Source organism: Lytechinus variegatus, chromosome 14 (assembly GCF_018143015.1).
Source record: "Lytechinus variegatus isolate NC3 chromosome 14, Lvar_3.0, whole genome shotgun sequence".
NCBI lineage: Eukaryota > Metazoa > Echinodermata > Echinoidea > Temnopleuroida > Toxopneustidae > Lytechinus > Lytechinus variegatus.
In genome coordinates, this window is record NC_054753.1 from 22,012,433 (window position 1) to 22,037,859 (window position 25,427).

The 25,427-nt window shown below is 36.7% G+C and overlaps 1 protein-coding gene across 1 annotated transcript; it reads right to left on the reverse strand.

Annotated features, from left to right (window-relative positions):
- Window positions 1–5,452: 5,452 nt before the first annotated feature.
- On the reverse strand, window positions 5,453–18,082 carry LOC121427684 (YEATS domain-containing protein 4-like). The gene is made up of 7 exons (XM_041624205.1): window positions 17,908–18,082; window positions 16,129–16,248; window positions 13,518–13,584; window positions 12,359–12,453; window positions 10,401–10,493; window positions 8,997–9,084; window positions 5,453–7,389 (listed from the first exon to the last, which is right to left on the reverse strand). Exons 1-7 carry the CDS (start codon window positions 17,980–17,982, stop codon window positions 7,217–7,219), a joined length of 711 nt encoding a protein of 236 aa, XP_041480139.1. The 5' UTR covers window positions 17,983–18,082; the 3' UTR covers window positions 5,453–7,216.
- Between the last annotated feature and the right edge of the window lie 7,345 nt (window positions 18,083–25,427).

A 25,427-nucleotide genomic window follows, 5' to 3' on the forward strand; every position in this document is an offset into this window, starting at 1 on the left:
ATGACAAATCTATATGCATTGGAATTAAGTCACACTTATTTTCAAAAAGGTTTTTTTTTTAGAGAATTTCAGGTGACTTTAGTTATTGACATATCTTCTGCGACATTTGCTTCGTTCTTAGTATCTCAGAGGACATAGCATTAGGGTTAGGATTGTCATAAATTTTTAGTTCAGAATGGTAAAGATTGTGATAAGTTTTGGAAGTAAGGTTTTCTGTTTGGCTTAATGTAGGCCTACATATTTTCCATCGGAGCAATATTATTGTGGCTTCAGCAAATGACATGGAACCAAAATTCAGTGTTCAAGAGAGGGCGATTTCACCTCTCGGCTGCAAACGGGTTCGATATATATATTTCTCAGCCATGACCCTAATTCAGGCCTGCCAACATTTGAAAATGGAAAAAAGAAAATAGTCCTAATCGTATTTCCCATTTTTTTTTTAAATTAAGACATGTTTAGGGTTCTATTTAAACATTGAGAAATTACAAGTGTTGAAAGTCTACATTACTCTCACACCTATGCACACACTCATATCCCACCGCACAAATACATATATTGGCTGATTTGATTAAACCAAAATCTTAAATATACAATGGTTGGCAAAAAAAACCTTTAAAACGGGTTAACTCCTGGAAAAGGGGAAGGTCGAAATGTCTGTAATATAGAGGCACCAAAGCAGTAGCGATTGCATAGACTTACTGGGCCCGCTTTTCCTCCAATCGTCATGATTGCCCTTGTCCAAAACACCCCTCACACAAAATCGTTGCGGATCCCAGCGGGGACGATCCATGCAGGGGCACACGCCCCTTGTTATTTTTTTTAGAATTGCTCATTGATCAGCCTATTTTATGATGTCTTTTGCGCCCCCTCTATTCCATAATCCTCGATACGACAAAGCGCTAAATCGCATCAATGACATATATATATATATATATATATATATATATATATATATATATATATATATATATATATATATATATATATATATATATATATATATATGTATATATATATAAGTGGGGGGTGAAGCGAATATCAGACAGAGGGGTGGCGGACTGGCAGAAATGAACCAACATCTTTCCATCCAGTTCAAGCATCCTAATTTTCTATGCCATCTTTTTTGCTAACTGGTGAACTACTTGTACCAGCGCCCGGTAGGTAAAACAAAAACAAACATGCAACCCTTCTAGATTTTCACACTCGTAGCTTCTTTGGTTGATCACAAAATTAGATTTCCAGGGGGTTTTCCTTGGTTTTCTTTACTTTCTCTTCTTTTAGTCTGTTTCTTTTTCGTATTAAAACAAAACGAGTGCCAGGGGGCGTGCCCCCTTGGTACATCACTGTAGCTGCTATTTCTCTCTACAAGACTAAAAGCTAGCTTCTACCCCCCCCCTCCGGGAAAAAAAAGAATAAACGCTCTATAGGCGGTCTAATTTCATTTCATTTATTGGTTTTGCAACATTTTTCATAACAAAATTTCGAATCCATCAGCATATTACCATTCTGCCGTTCCATTACAACAGGAAGCTCCTCTTTTTTTTTCCTTTTCAAAGTGACCTTTTACTTGATTTTGAGATAGTTTGGGGTATGCTATACATCATGCTTAAGGTATTTTATCCTTATGGCCCCCAATAAAAAGAAAGTATATTTTCACATAAAAAATGATACATTTACCTAATCTACTAAGAAACTATTTGTAGTAGTGGCGTACAGATGGAGGGGGGGGGGGGCTTGGGGGTGCTTACCCCCAAACTTTTCACGACCAAGAAAAAAAAAACAGAAGGAAAGAGGGAAAGGTGAAATATATTATTTTCTGAATATCTTGTCGAATTCTATCACAAAATTTAATTTTAGAAAAAAAATATCAAAATTTTAAGTTGCTCGCTCACATCTTTTAAAAAAATTGCCCGACATGCCATATCGAGCTCCCTCAAAATTTCTGCCTCATTGCGCCACTGGATTGTGCACCGTATCTCAGAACCTTCCAATGAGGTGCCTCACCCAGGCCTGTTGGAGACACTATGAAAGGTACCCCCCTCCAATTTATTCGCGATAAATCTGATGCGCTGTTCCAAGATTTTATTTTTCCGAGTCTCACGCAACTAGTTTTGAGACCAAACATGCACAGTATGTCAGACCAAAATTTTCTCAAAACTTTGAATTTATGTACCGATATTACCTTCATAGTATTTTTAGCCAAAATTCATTCCATCAATTCAACTCTTGCTGAGTACACTCGATTAATTTATTACTGTCTATGAAAATCAAAATAAAGTTGCTGAGGATTTCCATTAAAAAAAAGAATAAAAACAATAAAAAATGAAAAACTAAGAACCACAAAAGTTTTTTTAATGGGGGGGGGGATATTTGATCAGAGTCTGTGATTAAAAAAGTGGAATGCCTCTGACCATCTCACCTGCATCACGCGATTCAACATAGCAGCAGTGCTGACTTTGAAAACTACTATAACTCACACAAGATGTTCAGTGATACTTGGTTACTCTTATTTCCATGTTTTATGAACTCGACCAATACACTTTACAGAGATAGGATGGTAATTCAACAAATACCCCCAATGTGGCCAAAGTTCATTGACCTCACATGACCTTTGACCTTGATCATGTGACCTGTGTTATATATATAAGAATAATTGTAAGAGAATTTTAAAAGCAATTACATTCATCTATTAGTTATTTCCCTTTAAGGATAGCCAAGAATTGTAAAGAACATTCCAGGATGTCGTTTTATTATGCAGGCCTTGCCTATTTAAAGGCCAAGGAGTTTTATTGTTGAATAGGGAAAAGCCAAACAATAGAATTGTATTGGTAGTGGAAATGAATAGGCTTAGGTATTTTGTTTACACATGTTGATTTCAATGAGGTCATTCAAGAATGTTTTAGAAATAAAGAAGCTTCCAGAAGAGTGAATTCTAGAAGCTTGTAGATTAGTTGAAATTTGAGAATGATCTAGAATACTTGTAATTAGTATTTAAGGCTGGCAGATTTTCCAAGGATCATCACATCATATGAGAGCAGGAGATCACATCACATCATATGAGATCACTTCACCAGATCATATCAGTTTATTTCCACCTGGAATATCTATATTGTGTGGAATTATTTGCCCACCATCAATGACCTGTTTGCAGTTATTTTGAGAGAGAAATTATCAGTTCTCATCGAGATCATCAACATCATCAACCTGTTCAATGAACACGTTTCAACTCATGGATTGCTGAAATTGATTGTTAATCATCATCAACATCGTCTTCACGGACATTTCAACTCGTTACAGTGACTCTTATTATTCATCGGACTTCAACATCAGTTTCATCATCGCCATCATTGTGAATTTTCGCCAGTCAACTGGGATTTTATCATTTGGATTATTACTTGGATATAGTATCATCACTTCGGGATTTTACATCGGACACTTCAAGAGATTAATGTAAGATTATTTGGTTTTATTTTGTTTAAGTACATGATCAATTTCCTGTAATAAAAAAAGGGAAAATTAAATTTAAAATCTACTTGTTATTTGTTGCAGTATCGTAACACCTGAAACTTGCACAGGATATGTAGTGATACTTGATTACTCTTATGTCCAAGTTTCAAAAGTCAGATAAAAAACTTGTGAAGGTCTGATGGTAATTCAACAGATACCCCCATTATGGCCACAGTTCATTGACCTTTGACCTTGATCATGTGACCTAACATGTGCACAAGATGTTCAGTGATACTTGATTACTCTTATGTCCAACTTTTATGAACTAGACCAACATACTTTTAAAGTTATGATGGTAATTCAACAAATACCCCCAATTCGGAAAAAAGTTCATTGACCCTAAATGACCTTTGACCTTGATCATGTGACCTGAAACTTGCACAGAGTGTTCAGTGATACTTGATTACTATTATGTCCACGTTTCATGAATCTAATCCAAAAACTTTGAAGTTTTTATTGTAATTCAACAGATACCCCGAAATCGGCCAAAGTTCACTGACCCTAAATGACCTTTGACCTTGGTCATGTGACATGAAACTCATGCAGGATATTTGGTGATACTTGATTAACCTTATGTCCAAGTTTAATGAACTAGGTCAATATATTTTCTAAGTTATGATGACATTTCAAAAACTTAACCTCAGGTTAAGATTTTGATGTTGATTCCCCCAACATGGTCTAAGTTATTGACCCTAAATGACCTTTGACTTTGGTCATGTGACATCAAACTTTGATTGGATGTTCAGCAATACTTGATTAACCTTATGACCAAGTTTCATGAACTAGGTCCATATACTTTCTAAGTTATGATGTCATTTCAAAAACTTGACCTCAGGTTAAGATTTGATGTTGACACGGCCGTCGGAAAAGCGCCGCCGTCAGAAAAGCACCGCCTATATTCTCACTCTGCTATGCAGGTGAGACAAAAACACAAGCAGTTTGAGAACCAGAATCAGAAAACCTTTGATTTTGTGCATAAATTAGCAATATAGTTGTAATGAAATTTCTCGAGGAATTAAGTTTTGTAGGTAAGCTCATGGGTAACATGCATGTTGGTCAATGGCCGAAAAAAATTTCGGGGGTCGGGCTGAATCTGCCCCTCCCCATCCTCTGAGACATCAAAATAGCCCAGTATTGGAAGTGTTAACATGATAAATTATTATTACCCCCAGCTTTAGCTGGTCTGCCTTGGTTCTCAAAAATTTGTTTAAAGGTCAAGTCCAGCTCAGAAAATGTTGATTTGAATCAATAGAGAAAAATCAGAAAAGCACAATGCTGAAAATTTCATCAAAATCGGATGTAAAATAAGAAAGTTATGACATCTCAAAGTTTCGCTTATTTTTAACAAAATAGTTGTATGAACGAGCCAGTTACATAAAAAATGAGAGAATCGATGATGTCACTCACTCACTCTTTATTTAGTTTTTTATTATTTGAATTATTGGACCTCCTTGCCTGAACCACAAAATGTTAAAATAATGGAATTCTACGTGTTCAGGGAGGAATGAAACTTCATTTCACATGACGATGAGAAAATCAAATAAAATACAAAAGAAATGGTGAGTGATGTCATCAGTTCCCTTATTTGCATACTGACCGAGATGTGCATATAACTGTTTTGTGAAATGAAGTGAAACTTTAAAATGTCATAACTTTCTTATTTTACATACGAATTTGATGAATTTTTCAGTGTTATGCTTGAGGGTTTTCTCTTTTTATTCAAATTAAGTTTTTGTTGGGGTGGACTTGTCCTTTCAAAAATGTTTTTCTACTGGCTATTCATTTACTACACATGGCTGGAGAGTGGCAAAGGTAAATAAATGCCTAACCAAATGGCGCGAGTGCTACCATGGAATGCGAATCCCGGACCTTGTGGTTCATAGTTCACCTGTAGATAACAGGATGAAGATTCAAAGACTTAAAGGAAACACAGTTCATTATCATATCATTTTGCTATTTTATTACAAAATCATTTTGGGACACTTTTTCATTACAGCATTGTAATGACTTGCACAGGATAATAAATTGGCAAACACCTCTTTGAAATGAGGTGAATTAAGGTAAGCCAGATAATGTACATCAAATGATTCTCAAGTTGTTGCAAGAATGGAAAGTTGCAAAAGTAATATACCAGCTGTATCACCATCAATGGAGAGGCATATAAAACGAAGAACAGTTAGATTATATCTCTTGAATCGTTTAAGCCTTCATCTTTCTCCCTAGCTTACTACATACTTTGGAGAATTTACAGGGACACGAGTACAAACCACGCATTATACCATTGGCTGACTGTAATAGGAAATTCTGTGAAGTGGAATGCAATTAATATCTCTCTCTCGTGTAGTGCATGTCCTTCATTACAACTCAAGATTTGATGTTATTCCTTAACCCAAAGAACTGTAAAATGATCTTCAGAGCAGAGTCACAAGGACCTCATATGGCATGCTCGAATCCTGATGCCTAATAACTACCTGGGCTTGCTTGTGTTAATCTAAGACAAGGAAAGCTATACCCATGGGTGCACACAAGGGTCTCATCCTACAAAGAGTTAGGACTAATCTGAACGACCTCACAATATATAGAAATTTATCAATGTCACAATTTTTCCAACAGGAAATTCGCACAATAACCTTTTGTAAACAAAGAGGAGGACACTGAATTTGCAATGGTGAGTGTATGTATATTCACCATAATTATTAGAAAACATTTTGAACAAATTTAGACAATGACAATGCTGGCTTTCCATAGTTGTGGATGATCAGATCAATTGCAACTCTTTGTAAATGCAAAGATTGTCTTGCAAGACTCTATCAGATGGTATAATCATGTGACAAGGAGGGGTCGAGATGCGACACAGCAACTCAAGAGGGCTTGAAAGTCACAGGGTATTAATGCTACGGTGATACCAACTATACTGTCTGGTGACCAACCGATGGTATTTCATTGGAAATTATGTTAAAAAATTTGTCAGCCTGGAGTCAGTATGGCCGATGTGACTGCTCACAAAAGAGCGCCTTGTGTGAGACCCAGAAAAACCTAATTGGGTATGATAAAAATTTATGAGATGCCAAAACATTGGGGGTCCATTTCATAAGTCTGATATAATGGTATTTAATGTTGGTCACAGGGCTCAATAGAAAAACACAACCGAGATTCCCATCAGTTTCCCTAATGGCGAGGTTACCATTATTGTAAATCTAATGATTTGGGACTTGGGTATTGACTAACAGAACCTTGCAGAAATTCACCTATGGCCCTGTCCTTCTGATGTCTTACGATGAGGGCTGCCATAATCGCGGACCCAACAATATCAATAATCCTTCCCCAGAACCATAAAGGTAGGTGTGGAACTCTCCCAGCAAATATTGTGACAGCACAATCAGCCAAGTCTTTCGTCTCCAACTGATGAAAGTCAACAACATCTAGATCCATTCCAGTTCGTACTTTGCAGCATGTATGTAATTGGCATATCCACTCTATGATCCTTGTGACACACACTCCACCAAGTTCTGCAAGAATCTTCAGGACTGAAGGAAGGAGACCACACAGAAGAAGGCAAATTACACCTGCCTGAAAACCTTGCACATGGAAAAGACCTGGCTGGTGCAGTAAGAGCTACTGTCCTTATCACAAGGATGGGAACACTGGGTCACAATGCTCTGTGTTCATTCTGTTCATGTCTTTCAGTTTGTCCTCCATTACGGAGTAATCAATCTCTGTCTTTGCTCATTTCAGACTCCTCCAGTTTTCGGATCTCCTCCTTGAAGTGAGCGATGGCCTCCTTGCTCTGTTTTAATCTTTCGTTGAGGTCTTGGATCTCGTGGCGGATCTTCTTCCGCGCCGACTGCAAAGATGCCACCGTCTTGCCTTCATTCTCTTCAACTAAAGAAAGAAAGAAAAACGAGATAGAAAAATTATAATCAGTGATGCCATCAGAAGCTAACATAAACAAAGTCATTACTTGTTGAACTTCATATACCATGGGTATCATCTTAATGATAAAAATACATATATTTGCTTTAACATAAATTGTTTATCATTCACTTCATCAGAAGTCTCTAAAGCCTGGCTCACACCTTTGCGTTTTGGGCTTGCATTTAGCTGAAATTGCTTCAACACAGACAGATGCAGTCAATGCAACACAACGCAATCAAACAAGCTAATTCAAGGTCAATACACAAACTAATGATGAGGCCTTGCATTCTAGCTAGAAAGTTTAATTTTTCAAATATCCACAACAAAAAGCAACTGAAAGCAATCATAATTTATACTAGCAATGACAATTGGAGCAAATGCGAGCAAGAACGCGCATAAACAAACAACAACAAGCAACGGCGAGTGACTTCCACTGGCATTTATGCAGCATGAGTGCGCAATTTACCTCAAATTACTTCGCTTTAGCTCCCATCGCCACACTATGTGCAACTTCGTACTTGCTCAGACAACCTCTTCGGCAAAAGTTCAATTTGCAACTGAATATTTTGTAGTATGCTGCATAAGGCTGTATATTGCTTTTCCTGGCTACCACAGCAAGATACAGCCCAAAAAACAAAGGTGTTAGCTTGGACTGTTAGCCAGGCCTAAGTGGTGCAGTCTACAACAGTGCATAATAAGCCCCTGGCTTCAGTAGAGCAGCTATGCGCTTCTGCATTTCAATGAAAACTAATTGATCATCCAAATTCAACTAAACAAGCACTAAACAAAATTTATTACCTTGTGAAGTGATAATTACTTGCATGGACATAAATATACCCACTATTTTTAACATATTACTTCAATCTTCAATGGTAATTAGTGTTGCATTGCTTAATTTTCAACTCAAAATACTTAAAAAATACAAAATGCTGCCCAGTAATGAATGAAAAAAAAACAGAACTTTCTGTTTCAATCTGAAAACACAATGGGTAATTATTAAATTGGGATATGTATAAACCTAATAAAAGATGTGGCATTAATTTACAGAAGTAAAACAAATTTACAGATGCTATGCAACAAAATGAAAAAAATTAATGTTAATTTGTTATAGCATTATTGGCCAGTCTCCAATAAATCAAGAATGTCATATATTTCTTTTTTTTTTACAAAGCTGCATGTAGCTGCTACTTAACCTTTATAAACCCACAACTCGTACAATACACATACATTCATGGGACACCTGTCATTGTGCGACCCCCGGGAATGGTGAGTCATGGGTGGGTCATTTACATCAAATTAGTAATGTAGGGTCCAGTTATTTTACCCATTTGGTGCGTCACAACATAGCCTTTGGGGTGCGTCAATGTCAGTCACTCCAGATACCTTGGTGCATCAAAGTCCGAAAAGGGTACATCCACATCCGCAAACAGTGCGTCCAAGTCCGAAAATGTTGCTTCATAACTTTGACAAGGATGTCCATCATTATAATTGTCCGCATATGTCTGTCATTGATTAGATGCACACGTGTAGTGCAGTAAAATCTGTGTAATCTACAAGAATTCTGATGTACTTACAATCTGTTTCGTGTTTATACGATCCCAGCGTCAAAGCTCTTGTTCCTGTTAACAGTTGTTGCATCATGGCAGTAGGGTCTTGAAATATCTGTTGTAAGGATAGAAAATAATAATAATATGGTCCATTTATAAAGCTTAGCTACAATATGGATGTGAGTGTTTTAAAATCTAAAAAGCTGAAAGGTGTTGAAAAAGCTGAAACTGAAAGAGATCCCAAACTTTGGTACAGAAGAAAGCTAACATAGGCAGAAATGAAGCAGAAAATCAAAACCTAAAATACATGAAAAGAGCCCAGAGCTGAACTCTCAAACCCCTCCAATAGTATTCCAGCAAGAAGAATAAAATGCATTGTCTCACAAGAAGCAAGCTGCAAGGGGCTGTCATATCTGGGGCCTGTTGCATAAACATTTTTACCTGAGAAAACTCTGGTAAAAACTGAAAACTAAGGTTAGTCTGATTTCTGCCATTGACTTTAACACAGGGCAAAAACTCTGGTAAAAACAACCTGAGTTTTCTCAGGTAAAAAGTTTTATGCAACGGGCCCCTGGTGGGTGTTTCTTAAAGTTGTTTTTAAGTTACCAGTGACGTTAGGAACAACTGGGATCCATTCTTAGGAGCTATTAACAACAATTAAAATTGGCAGAGAAAGAATCACCAGTCGTTAGTTAAGTAGCTCATAACTAACAAACAGCTTTACGAAATACCCACCTCGATGAGTAAACCTCAGTATGCCAACGTACGCATGGAAAGCTGATCCTTTGGCCTGTATTCTGAACTCGGGTTTCATTTAATTTCTGGTCTTAAGTTGTAATTAAACTATGGAAAACTAATTGTAACAAATGTCTCTAGATGACGTTGAATTTATCAGCTTATTTGGCACTCTAACCATACAAAAATGCGTGAGAATAATAATACATTCTTTATATTAATGCATGGGTACGGAACTCAGTAAACATACAATGTATCAAGAATCTTTTCATTTTTGGCTTCTCATAATTTTAGTACTGACCTAAACCATGGTCTAACTTATGCCTGACTTCAGAATACCGGCCACTATATCCTATTTCTTGTTTATAAGAATTTGATTTCTCGATATCAAGAGTCTCTTACAAGGATTTGCGATTGATTCAATCAACCACAACTATGGAAAGCCGGAAACGTCAACATCTAAATTGCATGTTTGTTTCTGGGTATGATGTATATTCATAAATTCATTGTTTTCTTGATAATCTTAGTGTGGGTGCAGTGTGTTCACAAATGACATTATGCACATTCCCCGGAGAAAAAAGTTATGACATTGATGGATTTCCACAAAGTTGATCTTGATCTGATCAATCATAACTCTTTGTAAGACAGAGCCCAAGCGTGAGAGTCCCTTTACAACCTTTTTCACCATAGACTTACCAATTCATCATAATGCTCTGAAAAGAGGGTCTTCTTCCCAAGAACAAGACCTGCACTGGACTGGAACAGCTTTAGAAAGTGGTACACTGTTACCTACGATAAGAAAGTGACAAAGAGAAATACTCGATGACGATAATTAAGTTAAAATCATTATGACATCAATAATTAAAATTTTTTAATTTCCATTTGCCATGGGTAATTGATGAGGGGACCAAAGATCATGAAGATTAAATTTGCTACTAGAAAATATTGTCAGGTGATGTTGTACAAAAGCAGTCCTCTTGGAATCCAAGGCCTTGCATTGGACTGGTTTCGCACATATCTAACATCTCGTACTCAGTCTGTATTTATTAATGGTGAAGAATCATCATCTTATACACCGACACAAGGTGTGCCTCAAGGGTCTGTTATCGGACCCTTAGTTTTCACCATGTATACATCACCTTTAGAAAATATTATTGATTCTTATGGATTTTCTAAAATGTTTTATGCAGACGATACTCAGATGTATATGACATGTAAATCATCGGATATAGAAGATCTGATTCCTAGAGTGCAGAGTTGTATCAAGGAAATCAAAGAGTGGTCAAGATTGAATGGCCTTAAGTTGAATAGTAGCAAAACAGAGGTTATGCATATAAAATCTCGATTTCGACCTCATGTACCGCTGTGCCCTTTTGAAATTGAAGGTGTAGAGGTTGTTCCTGTTAAAACAGTAAGAAATCTTGGTGTCCTATTTGATGATCACTTTACTATGCAAAATTATATAAAATCTAAATGTCGATCTGCGTCATATGCATTGCATAAGATTGGGAAAATTCGACCTTATGTTGATAGAGATACCTCTGAAAGGCTGGTGCATGCTTTTGTCATGTGCCACTTAGACTATTGCAATAGTCTATTGTATGGAGTACCAGACACTCAACTCCAGAAACTTCAGGTCATTCAAAACTCGGCTGCTAGGATTGTTACCAGAAGAAAAAGAAATGAATCTGTATCATCTGTATTAAGATCCTTGCATTGGTTGCCTGTCAGGTCACGTATTAAGTTCAAGATCTTACTACTCTCTTTTCAGTGTTTTCAACAAATGGCTCCAACTTATCTGTCAGAGTTACTTGTAAAATATGAACCTGTTCGAAATCTTAGATCACTTCATAAGGATTTATATAACGTACCGATTGTTAAGACAAAGTTTTATGGTGAACGGGGGTTTGCGCATGCTGCGCCGGAACTCTGGAATATCATCCCACAAAATTTAAGGCAAGTTGACACAATTGGGCAATTTAAAACTGCATTGAAAACATATTTATTTCACTGAAAAGAATATTAACAAAGCATTACCAGCAGCTTACCCCTCATCTTTCTTTTTCTTCTAAAGCGCATTGAGACCTTTGTAAGGTGTAATGCGCTATACAAAAGCTGTTCTATTATTATTATTATTATTATATTGTCAACTGAGACATCTCCTTGAACATGTTCAATCATTATCAAAAATTATTTACTCTACTGCCTTGGAGATCCATCCTCCATACTATCAAATCTTTAATCAACCTGGGTAAAATATCTGACAAGGGGTGTTTAAAAGAAAGGTACAAGTGATTTATGGTCACGCTTAAACGCTGACACGCGCAAAAGCGTCCAACTTTGATTTGGCCAATGCGATGATGCATTTCACATCCCAAGTAGCTGGGTTTTAGATGCAACTCTAAGTCACACTTAAAGCTTTGTGAACTACTCCCCTTCAGAACTGCCAACATTAATTGAAAAAAAATCTCAAGCCTAAAAATCCTGCTTTTCTTAAAAATTTTGAAAAACATAAGACACCATTCTTTCAATCAGTTTAAAAAATCTTATTTCCAGGGAGATGGGAAATCCTATTTAGTGTCAATTTCCCCTTAAAAAATGTTATAAATAGGATAAAATCCTACTAATTAGCAGCTCTGCCCCTGGAAACTTACTGGTCTCTCATTTGGGTCAACAAAGAAGATCTTGATGGTAATCTCAAACTCTCCCCAGCCAGTTTCTGTTACTTCATAGGGTGGTTTGCTGACAACTGGCAAATAAAAACAACAGAAATGAACAGGTTAAAATGCTGACTTTGAAAGGTTCATTCAGACAAGTCACAATACAGTTCAGCATCATATTTGTGTACAAATCATCAGGATATGGAGCACAAAATAAACTGCGGAAATAAACAATATTTTGTTTTGTTACAAGGGCACAAAATATTGTTGACCAACCAAATCAGGGTAAAAGATTACATGGTGGCTCAGGCAAATTAGCCCCCAAATGCCCGATAAAGACCACTCAAAAACTAAATGAAGAGCCCCTGAAATTCACTTAGGGTCCAATGTAAATTTAATAAAATATGGCAAATTTGAGCTGGTGAGCTCATAAGTGACCCAGTAAACAAAAAAGATAATATTTTTCCCTGAATCAAATTGCTGGAGAAAACAAAGTTGAACAAAGATTGAAATACACTGTAAGTTTGCACATAGAAGTCTGTCCGGAGTTTTCACACAAAAAAACTAACACATAACAATTGAAAATAGAAAGCAAATGAACATGTAACTTCAGTTCTGGTGGGTGTTTCATAAAGCTGTTCGTAAGATACGAATGACTTTACACACAGCTTTATGAAACACCCACCTGGGCCCCTTGATACAAAGGTTTATAGCAATTACCGGTAATCAATAACTGAAATAGCCTACATGTAGATCAAGATCATCCTTGCATGCGTATTTTGCCTTGTAGACTGACTAGGAAACAATCAGAATTCAAAGTAGTGATCGATTGCTAACCTTTGTGTTATAGGGCCCTAGGGGCCATAACACAAAGCTTAGCAATGAACATTTTTCTACGATTGATTCCATTAACTACAATGTACAATCAATCGCAAAAATCAAGCATATGATTAATTGCTATAAACCTTTGTGTGACAGGACCCTGGTCTCCATACTAGGTTTGTACTTGTTTGCTCAATGCTAATGACCAATCAAGATCATTGTTGCATGCGCATTTCATTCCAACAACTGACCAGGAACCAATCAGGTTTGATCTTTCTTATTGCAGTCTATCACAAGCCTATGCGATAAGGAGCCCCTATCTGAAACTTACCACGAAGAGGGTTAGCGTAGCTCTCGTGCAGTTTGAATTGAATTTTCTTCACATACGTTGATAGATCCTTTAAAACAAGATTAAAAAACAGATATCAATGTCAACAATAATTGAACCCTTCATTGACTATTCAGAACAAAAATGTGTTTGATCTTTACTTGAAAAATCCCAATCTGCTTCATGATTCATCTATTCAGAGATGCTAACTGATAGCTCAAAAAAATCCTGAAAACCCAGGCCGGGGTCCAGGGGCCCGCCCAGGGCCCCTGGCGGGGTCAAGGGCGAAGCTGAAGCTGGAACGTTTTCTTATTCTTTAGAGGGCTGAAATCATTAATCTACAGTAGTACATAACAAATAATTAATGACATAATAAACTTCATATCATAGGCAAGAAAGGTGCTCCAAAAAAAAAAATCATGTAACCCGTACTCATTACGGTACGGGTTAACCTGCTGCGGGTTAATATGCTGCGGCCAATGGGTGCGACTCGGGACGGGTGTATGTAGCAGCTGGGGTGCCCTTTTTCACTCACTGTACTCATCAACAAGACAATCCTATACTATTGAAAATCCATAAATCACAATTTCTATCAAAATGATGGATAGTTCACACATATGAATTGATGAATACGCACCAGAGAACACATATTTCATGGTAGTAAATAGGTTTTCAGCTGAAATCCCGCGGCAGACAACCAATCACTCACGCAGCAGCAGGCAATTGCAGCCACACCGGGCCGTGCTTCGAGCGGTTCTACCGGGCGATCGCCCGACTGGGATAGCGCTGACACCCGTATCCCTGCAGGGTATAGAGCGGCGTTTGCAACTGCTACAATGTATTGCTCGCGCGTACCGTGCAAGTACAGTACCAGCTAAACTTCATGCTGCGCACAACGCTAATAATTTTCCGTCTGCGCAAATTGGCCATCCAAAATTGAAATTGCGCTCTCCGTAGCGAACTCCGTGACAAGATTTGGAGGGGAAATTTTTACGGATTTCACTTTGACAATCGAATTTTTTTCCCGGAATATTTTTCAGCAAAGGAAAAAAACCGGAATTCCGGAAAAATCCGGAAAATTAGCAACTCTGATCTATTTTGGTTATTGTTAACTATATTTCTTCATACTTATTTAGTATTCATTTTTGTGTCATGACTGCTGAAAAATAAGGATCATATTGAATGATCAATTAAATTAGTATTAATTAAAGGTAAAGTCCATCCTAGAAAAATGTTGATTTAAATCAATAGAGAAAAATCAAACAAGAATAACATTGAAAACTTATCCAAATCGGATGTTGAATAAGAAAGTCATGGCATTTTAAACTTTTGCTTATATTTTTCACAAAACGGTTACATGTATGCACAACTAGGCAACACGCAAATGAGAGAGTCGATGTCCCTAACTTACTATTTCTTTTGTCTTTTATTGCTTGAATTATACAATATTTCAATTTTTACAGATTTGACAATGAGGACCAATTTTACTGACCCCAAAAACGTTACAACAATTGTAATTCCCCATTTTCATGGAGGAAGAAAACTTATTTCTCTTTCCAACGAGGAGAAAAATAAAACATTTCATATTTCACACAATAAAATACAAAAGAAATAGTGAGTGAGTGACTTCATCAGTCCCCTCATTTGCATACCACCAAGGATGTGCATAAAACTGATTTTGTGGGGGTTGACTTGTCCTTTAACTACACTTATCAATTGATGTATATTCTTAAGAAGGCATTGCAATTAATCATGCTATGTAAAGTGCATCTTTTAGGCAAGATAGAAAAAAAAAACTGAAAAGCCAGTTATTAAAGAGAACTGCCAGTAGTTGCAGTAAACACTGATTTCATGAGAAAGTCTGTAAAACCAGACTTAATTGTCAGAATATCATCGAGGATCTAGATCTGGTACAGTTACATAAACTTAACTTTGTGAAATCTTGAAATCTACCCTGAAAAATGTTCACTCTGAAGATCACCAACACAGATAGGCACACGTGGGACAGTGTATTATTATTGCTGGAATAAAGACCCGAAAAGTGACCGAATCGGCGCTTATTTTGCTTAATTCTTAGCAATTACACAATTTCTTCCAGAATCATTTGGCACATATTTTTTATTCATACTAACAGACACTTGGGTGGTCATTATATTAGATTCTGTAAAAAGTCATTTTGAGATCGTTACCAGAACTGGAATTTATCTTTAAGTGTGCAATTATGACGTAATGCTACACAATCATTCAGAACAATGTAATTATAGTTGTGAAAGATCACTAGGGACTTTGTCACACAGCAACGCGGAATGAATCTTACAACGCACCATTTCCTTTGAAAATGCAAGTCAAATCACAATGAATTCTTCGTCGGGTGTCAGTGAATCGGAACAGCAGTTTAATCCAACGTCTCAGAGCTGACAAAAGATTGCAAATATGTTGCATGTCCGGAGACATCGACGAAACTGCAGTTTCGATTCACTGACACCCGACGAAGAATTCATTGTGATTTGACTTGCATTTTCAAAGGAAATCTTTTGTTATAGGATCATTCCGTGTCACTGTGTGAAAAGTCCCTATTGTTCTTTGAAAGAAAATAGTTGCCCATGATTTTTACCTCATTCCTGTAAGGCTTGACGTAAATAGTCCACTGATGAGTATGTCCGTCCTCCTCTCGTTTCTTTCCAAAGTAGCGCGAGATGTTGCCATATACAATGGGCTTGATTATTGTAATACCCTGGCAAAGAAAAAAAGTAAATACATATATATCGCATGAAACATCACATGAAAATGACTTTAACTCCCTCTCCACAACTACAGGTACTACAGGTAAGATACTGTACATGAACCAGATTGCTGCTCAAAAAAAAATCAGGGTTTAAATCCAGGGAATAAAATCCATGATTTTGACTTTCAAAGATTTACTTATGATCCTCGCTAATTATAGTCCCCAAAAGATCAATGACCCAAAAAAATCTTGTTCAGGGGGAAGTGATTTTTGCTGGAAATATTGCTGTCGAGATCACACATGTTCAATCACACACAAACCTGCAATGAAAGCTGCAGGGGTACCCCACGGCGGGAAATTTGACACCCTTCCAAATATGGCCCTCACCAAAACATCGGACATATCGGCCGCCTGAATTGGAAATGCGTGTTGAAGCGCACGTGCTCATTTTCAGAACAAAGTCATGCACAGCTGAGCGAAGACGTCTAATGTTAAGAGCCAAAAGAGGTCCATTTGTTGAGTAAATAATCATTGTTTACCAATTTCTATATATCAAAATTATTGATAGTGATAATTAAATTCCGAATTAGAGCAGATGAAATAAGTAATTTTCTCAACAATTAAGCAATTATTTTAGGGTTTTGCTTTTGAGAGCAATTTGAATCGCCGAAATTGATTTTAAAACTGCGTCTAATATTTGGCAAAAAACAAGTTTCTAGTATATAGTATACTAGTAAGTACATCCCTAACTTGTTAAATCTAGGCCTAAATAATTTCCGTTTACCATATTAAAGATCCTCTATTAAGTCTAATGGATGTATTTTTCGGTTCCCCGTATTTTTCACTTCTACTAGATATTTCATGAGTCATGACATTATTCATAAATATTCAACATTTTCACAACGGGAATAGGGTCTACACATGATTTTTATTTGATTCAATTATTGTATTTTTGTTTTGGTCTAATCATGCTTAAGTGTCCGATATTTGGGCACGCCTTGTTCATTTGAAAGGGGTAGAATACCTGAACAAGAACCAGACTTCAGACAGGATAGTTTTAGAGTCACACAATAACATTAAAAGGCTTTATTCTACAGATAACTCATAATCAAGACCAAGACCAAAAGCTTTAGCAGCTTTCCCAAAAGTCGCATTCCTCTCCCTTACATGTATCAAGCAGTCCTCAGTAATAATATATATGAAAGCTTCTAGTGCAAACAATACTGTGTATGCTTGTAAACCCTTACACTTTATATGAGTGCTTTACTCGTGAAATTTAGTCGAGTCTACAAAAAATACTAACTACTTAAGGGGGGGGGCCTATCTAGTGAGTAGTATCTATCTCAAGTCAAAGTTTTAGTAAAAATAATACCAATCATGCCAATTGAAAATAAAATTTGTTTGTCAAATAGCATGACAAATAATATGTGAGAGGTCATGATTCATGAGAAAATATTCAATTTCAAGTAAATAGGAAAACAAGAAGAAAAGAAGACCCAAAAAAGCCCCGGCTCCAATAATAATGCACGCGTTCAATGGCCAGCACAACACAGGCGCCCCACCGCCTAAGATCGGGGAGGCTGAGCGGCCTTAGGCCGCCAAAGATCTAGTGCTGGGCTGAACATCCAACGCCGAAGAATATTCTCACAAAAATACATTTTTACTCACCTTTATACGACCGCCTGAATCTGGACCGTACTCTGTTTGCATCTTTGATTTCATTGTAGTCATTCCAGCAGACATGATGATAATATCTTTCCTGTTATTTTGAAAAGAATGAAATCCGTAGAAACAGTTGTTCGAATCTTCTCCGTTCTCGGATAATATCAGAAAATCTATTACCCGGTACGGTGTCTTTAAAGTAACGATAAGAAATATATTTGTCCACTTAACATTATTTTGGGCGATCGACATGCATGAAATTGGCAAAATAAAAAACTATACCGACTATAAAAAAAAATTGATAAATATTCTTCCAGATTTTCGGCCATGAGAGCCAGAACCAGACCCTGATACAGACAAGCAATGCTATTAGCGAAGTGATTTTTTTTCACTCAAGGTGGGTGGATATAAATTAAAACTAGACGATTATAGAATCCCTCCAAACTTAAATTATTAGTTTTACCAAAATTCCACAAAAGGGGCATACTGCCCTGTTAATTTTACTAGTCCTCTTGAATATAATTATTCTAGTATTCTTTGTTCATGTTCATGATGTAAAATAAGTGAGTAAGATAAAAAGAAATGAAAATTGAAAAAAAAGATTAAAGGAAAAGAACCATGAAAATCGGGGTCCTTAAATGGGACAATTTTCAGGCTCTTCGCACTTACATCATTTATCTAGTCGTATGTATTATTTACATCATCTACCTAGTCGTATGTAAAAAAAACTAAATTAAATTAAATTTCAGTCTTCAATGAACCCTCCCCCGCTGGCATACAGAATATCGGGGGCAAAATTTCATGTATGGCAAGGTAAAAGAAGAAAAGGAGATTAAAGAATTGAAGGGGCAAAATCTTTTTGATGTTATGTCAAATCTATCACCGAATTGGAGTTTTCAGTGGAAAAGACAAAAAATTTTATCGCTTTCTTCACTCACTCGCTTGCAGATTTTCTTTTTTATTATTATTATTTTCCCCATTCGCCTTGTCTGGCCCCTCTTAAGAAATTAGCATATCCTACCACATGCATTTGACTTTGTCTGAGAACCATCACGGGTAATAGTGAGCAAGATAAATAAATACTTTCTCAATGTACGATAGAACGGCAGTTTCGCAATCGAAATAGCGAGGGAGCAATATTTCCGAGAAGTCGCGAGTGAGCGGAGCGAGCAATTAAAAAAATCTCAGAATATTTAGTATTTATACAGAACACTAACTTTGTTATATATTTTGACAATATATTTCATCCTTTTAACTTTCATTTTCCTTTTTAATTCTTGGTCGTGGAACCCTTTTTTTTTGGGGGGGGGGACTGGGACATGGCTGCACCCCCCCCCCCCCAATACGACACCGCATTGAGTTATATTACAAATTATGCATAAACGGGCTGGACGCGAATTTTTTTTTGAAGCAGATAGAGTGTACACGACGAAATTTTCGTGCTGTGTAATTGTTTTACAATTTTCTCGGTATAGAGGAAGATTTTTCTGTTTAAATCATGTGCGATCCCGTGACAGGTTCCAATTATAATAATCACGGCGGCACCGTGTTATGTGTGCATAACCTCGTACATGATCAAGAGTCACGTTATCAAAATGCAAAATATAATAACTTCAAGTGTGAAAAGGGAGATCATGAGCGGCTGACCAAATAAACGTGTTTAATCAGCTTTTCAAATTCATCGATGTATTTCGTTGTTTGGGAGCTGAAATTAATGGAATTAATGTAACTAAGGTGATGAACTTACATTGCGATAACAGACACTGATCAATATTAATGGCGTAATAAACCAAACAATCTCGAGTCAAAGTAATGATGTATCGGGCAATATACTCTATTATGTTGAGAGCGAGCAAAAGAGATAATATGTACGGAGATGTTTTTATTTTGACGGGCACCCAAAATTCTTCTGCAAAAACATAACAATGCCAAGTTGTTTAAAATTATAAACATATAAATATCGTTGTAAAATATGAAATGTTATATTATTATATTACAATAGAAAAAAAGTACAAGGAAGTATTCTTGTAATTGGTTTTAAAATAATGGAAAAGAAAATAATGGGAGATGTGGGTGTCGGGAGACAAAAGTAAAAGAAAGCTTGTTGGGACACGGCAAAACAGGACAAGGAAACGAAAATGGATTACACAGAATTCACAAGAAAACATAATTGGTGAGAAAAATACTGACGTACATACTGAGATCGTCCCTTCCCCCTTAATAAGATAAATCATAGTGACAGGGTGGATCCAGCCTTCGCCAATGGGGGGGGGGCGGAATTTTTCAGCCATATTTTCCCCGATCGGCCGCTCGATTTTTTGTTTGTTTCTTTGAAGGGGGTAGTCCTATAAGTCACTTCTTAACTTTATTCTCTGAATCAACACAAATATATAATATCATAAACCTTATTCATTATGAGAGCGCGAAGCGCGAGCAAATTTTTTTTAATTGATTTTTTTCCTAAAACTTGAACATTCTGGGCAAATTTTTTATCCTGAAAAAATGAGCCTGCAACTAAATAATTACTACAAACGCGAAGAGCGAGCAGAATTTTTTTATACACGTTTTGAACTGATCGAAAAGGTAGGCCTGCCTGATAAAACTGCTTGCAGTTAGCCAAAAAGATGTTACATATTTTAACAATCAAATAATGCGAACGCGAAGCGCGAGCTGAAAAATTTTGACATTTCTACATAAAGAATGGAAAATTTTAATCAATTTTTGTAATAATAGCTATATAACTAAACAATTAATGTGAGCGCAAAGCGCAAGCGGAAAAATTTTCTGGATATTGACATAGAACGATATACTCTATTCATGTTTTGTAAATCATGAAAAGGATGAATAAGAGGGGATCTCCCTACATTAATAATGCGAGCGCGAAGCGCGAACAAAAAAAATTTTGTATACGTTTTGAACTGACCGAAAAGTGCCTTTAAGCACTGCTTGCACTGAGCCATGAAGACGTTACATATATACAACAATCAAATAATGGGAGCGCGAAGCGCGAACTGAAAATTTTTGACATTTCTACATAAAGAATGAAAAATTTTAATCAATTTTTGTAATCGTGAACAAGATATGATATAACTACACAATTGATGCGAGCGCGAGTGGAAAAGTTCGAGATTTAGACCTAAAACTGGACACTCTACAGTGCGTATCAAAAAAAAGTTTACACTTAGAAAAAATCCTGTAAAATTATCATATACATTTATAATATCCTGAAGATTTTTCCACATTTAAACATCGGTACAGGTCCATTTAAGCAAATGACGATAAAACTGTCGAAAAATATTTCCGCTTGAGTGAGCACCACTTACTTTTGAAAAGTTAGTGAAAAATGATTTGCGGAGAACTTTGAAATAGTTATGTGAATAAAAGTAGACCTTAATCATGAATAACACGTGCAAATTAGCTAGTAAAATTGATTTGAAGATATCACCTATTTAACTTGTTTCTTTGCCCAAACCATTTCGAGGAGTGCATTGCGCCCCACCCCACTCCCCACACACCAAGGCCATCGGGACGATATTTGCTTTACACTGAGCTGTGATTTACATGACATGGCTTAGGCTTGATTTTCATTTTGTCAATCATTGTCAAGATTGGGAAAAGTGTGGAGAAACAAGTATTAAATAAAAAATTAAATGTAAACCCACTTAAAATGACAAAAACTTAGTGAAAAAATGCTAGAGATGTCTGATACAAACTTTAGTGGTTCAGATTCAGTTATGTCCTCAGATCCAGCAGGCACAAAAAGGGTAAAAGTTGTGTATACTAAGTGTTAAAATTGCAATTTGGGTGGCAAAATTGTTAGAAAATGTTTGAATGTATCCGTTTTATTTCAATTGACAAAAGGTGCAAGGGAAATATATGAGAAATGTTTCGCAGGGTAAGTTTGATTTCACCCTTTCCCCTTGACACAGCGTACAAACGATCATTTCTGCGCAAACAGATTTCTGCGAGCTTTACAAAAATGGATAGTGCTCGCTCAATTGTAACATTCTGTCAAAACTTTTACTTTCATTGGATAGATGAGACCCAAACCCAGGATTGTATGTGAAAATATTACCCACATGTTGTATATTTTTAAATTCCCAGGGCTTTTTCAAAGTGTAAACTTTTTTTGATACGCACTGTATTTTGTTTTGTAAATCATGAAAAGGTTGAGAAAGAGGTGATCTTCCTACATTAATAATGCGAGCACAAAGGGCGAGCAGAAAAATTTTGATATTCTGATCTGATACTGGATAACTGAGTGAATATGCGTGCGTGTATTTCAGATTTAGACCTAGAATCTAGGCATTCTAAATACATCTTTTATCATGAAAATAAAAGCTAGCTCGAAGCGCAAGCTTAAAATATTTGATATTCCGATCTGGAAAGAGGATCAATTTCAGCTTTATATTTCAAGCACTTTGTAGGAAAATTGTAAGGTGGATATATATAAATCACACTTGATAAAGAGCTGATATTTTTCATTATTATTACTTTAAGACATAGGACCGGGACATCGTTAGGACATGAATGTGATGACTATGTTCCTATTCATCTTGCTTAGCGCGAGATTAACAAAAGGGACAATTTAATTATTAAATTGATATCTTATTTCATTTATGCATATTGAGGGCGCAGAATCTGATGATATTATGGCCTCAACACTGCACATTTCATCCTATTCATCATTATGAATAGGATGCATCAGTAATCAATGATATATTTTTTAACCATCAATGCGAGCGCAAATCGCGAGCCGAAATTTCTGATAAACTGTTATGAAAAGGGGATTTTAAGTATTTTGTTGTATTTACAATTTTGAGACATACATAACCCGCCAATCAAAATGCAAGCATAGCAGCGCTAGCTGATACGTTTTGACAATCAGTCCTGAAAAGGGACATTTTGAAAACTTTTTATGGTATACATGAAAATAGTAGGTACCAGATAAATCAAAATTTGCGAGCGCGCAGCGCGAGCAGAAAAGGTTATCATTCATACCATAAAATTTTACAGGGCACTTTTTAAAAATCAATTTTCACACAAAAAAATGAAAGTTTGATTTCCGAGGAGAAATATGTTTTGTATATTGACTTCCAAACTTGATATTTAAGCTCCATGTTGAACAAGATATGTGAATCACCTAACATGCAATGCGAGCGCAAAGCGCGAGCTAAAATTTTGTATAGTGACATAAAAGATTTTTTTCAAAGTGTTCCTCTCATCTTATTTTATTCACTCGTCTTCCTCCTCTTTTTTTCTTTTCCTTCCTTTTTTCTTTCTTTCCTTTCTTTTTTTTTGCTCCGCCAATAGGGGGGCCCGGGCCCCTCAGCCCCCTGGATCCGCCTATGTAATGATTTTTATCAGAACAGACTGGGAAAATTAGATTATTTTTTCTGGGCGACAAGAGGCATTCACTGTCTCATCCAATCAGATCAAGGTTGGTGCCGGGACATTCTGATGGGTGGGGGATGGGGCAAGACGGCCTAATGTTGACGTCATTTATCGTCAATAATAGAGGTATTCAGAGTTAAATGTATCTTCTTTATTTCACTTTCTACTCTTTTTCCTTTATACGTTTTCCACAGCTGCTTAAAAATAGGACGGAAACTCTCTGTCCCTCTCGTGGCGCCATCTTTGAATTACATCCAAAATGCGCAGAGTTATCCTCCCATTCATGCACATCTTGAGCAAGTTATTCGAAATTAAAAGAAAATCTTTTTTGTTTTAATGTTTGTCCAATTGTCAGTCACATTTCGGCGCCACCGGTTGTAATATCAGTGCATGGCCTGGCTTAATATTATTGCTTCTTCATTTTGATCTTAATCCGAGAGACGTAATATTTAGTTGGCTTCGGTGCATGCATGCTTGTCTGTCTCTCTGCATGGCTTTCTATCATGTAAAGTGTGATTTTCTGTTCGATTTGTTTACTTGGTGATGCCTGTGTGGCTGCATGACATGGGAATCGATCGACAGCGTTGCGTCGTCTCGAGATGGGCATACAACAAAACCGCCTGGGCTTTCAGCGTTCACTTAGTTTCCATGGCCAACTGGAGGTTGGAGCAGGATTGCTGTACATCAATCTTCAGGATCGGAGCCTCACAGTGGATAAAGTTGAGGTTGCAGGTTAGGTTTCCCGGAGCCACAAAACTGTGGAAAGCATTTCTTGGGTTGCAATTCCGTACGTGCAACCAACCAGCATCCACTTGAAAAGTCGACTTGCGCCTACGTCAGTTCAAACGACTTGCGCCTACGTCAGTTCAAACATCAAGGAAAAATTCTTTATCATTTAACAAATTAATTGTGCCGTCTGTCAATTTCGTTGATGGCTTTTGCGATGCTCCTATATATTGACTTTAACTTTGGTCTATTTATCTCCAGGAGTCACCATGGATAGAGTTGAACAAGGTTTGCAGAAGAGGTCTCCTGGATCTAAATAACTGTGAAAACCCATTTTCTTCGGGTTGCTATTCAGTACAATCAACGTGCATCGTTTGGTTATAAGGCGACCTGCGTAACAATTAAAACACTGAACAAACTTGCTTTATCTTTAAATAACGTAAGAAGTCACTTTCGTTGATGATTTGTGCGATGCTGCATGCATTTCGTGGATTTTCATTGGCTGTAATCTAGACCTTACTTTAAGAACCAGAATAAGGAGCAAAGGCACGAGGATGTGATGAATATACTACACTATGATGAGAATCGATGTTCAATTCCTTCCTTCAAGAAGAATGTGGCAATTGAAGAAATATTATTGTTAAACTTCTGGGGTTTTTCAATATCTGACTTTTATGCGACGGAATTCAGGTATGATTCGATCAAAGAAAACACACCTAACTCACAAATGTCATTGGTTTACTTCCAATCAATAAATTCTCAACTCGAAGATTTTGTTGCAAAGTGAATCTTCACCACTGCATATAACTCGCTTGATAATGGAAACAAAATTGCTGGATATGTCAGACATGGATCATGATGAAAGATGCTATATTGAATATAAATTTACGCGAAGTGGATCATATAGGATGTAGAATGAAAATACATCCAGCAACGTCTTGTCTTGTCGTTTCTCATCTGAATCAAATTAAAGATATAGAAATGAAGGAACGTCAATTGATTGATTGAGCGTGGATTATTGAATAATTTCTATATTTACTGCATCGAGACCCACAAGCTAAGGAAATGAGAAGTAGAATATGCAATAATTTAACCAGCGTGTCATGAGTATGAACTTTTACAGATTTTTAAAAACTTATGCGAACGCATTGTTAGAAGCAGCGGATGACGGGAACGAAACACTACTGCACATACCAATGGAAATTAGGAGCATTTCTCCATCATGTGACTGAAATAGATTTTGTTTACATTTTGTATTTGTGTTACATCCGCTAATCTGAAAACATCATTACAATTACGGGATGTTTTTTAACGATTTCCCCATATACCTAGATGAAATGCAAATGAATGACTACCATTGATGAATTTTTGAAGATTGTCGCCTGTCAACAAACCCCTCTTGAAAT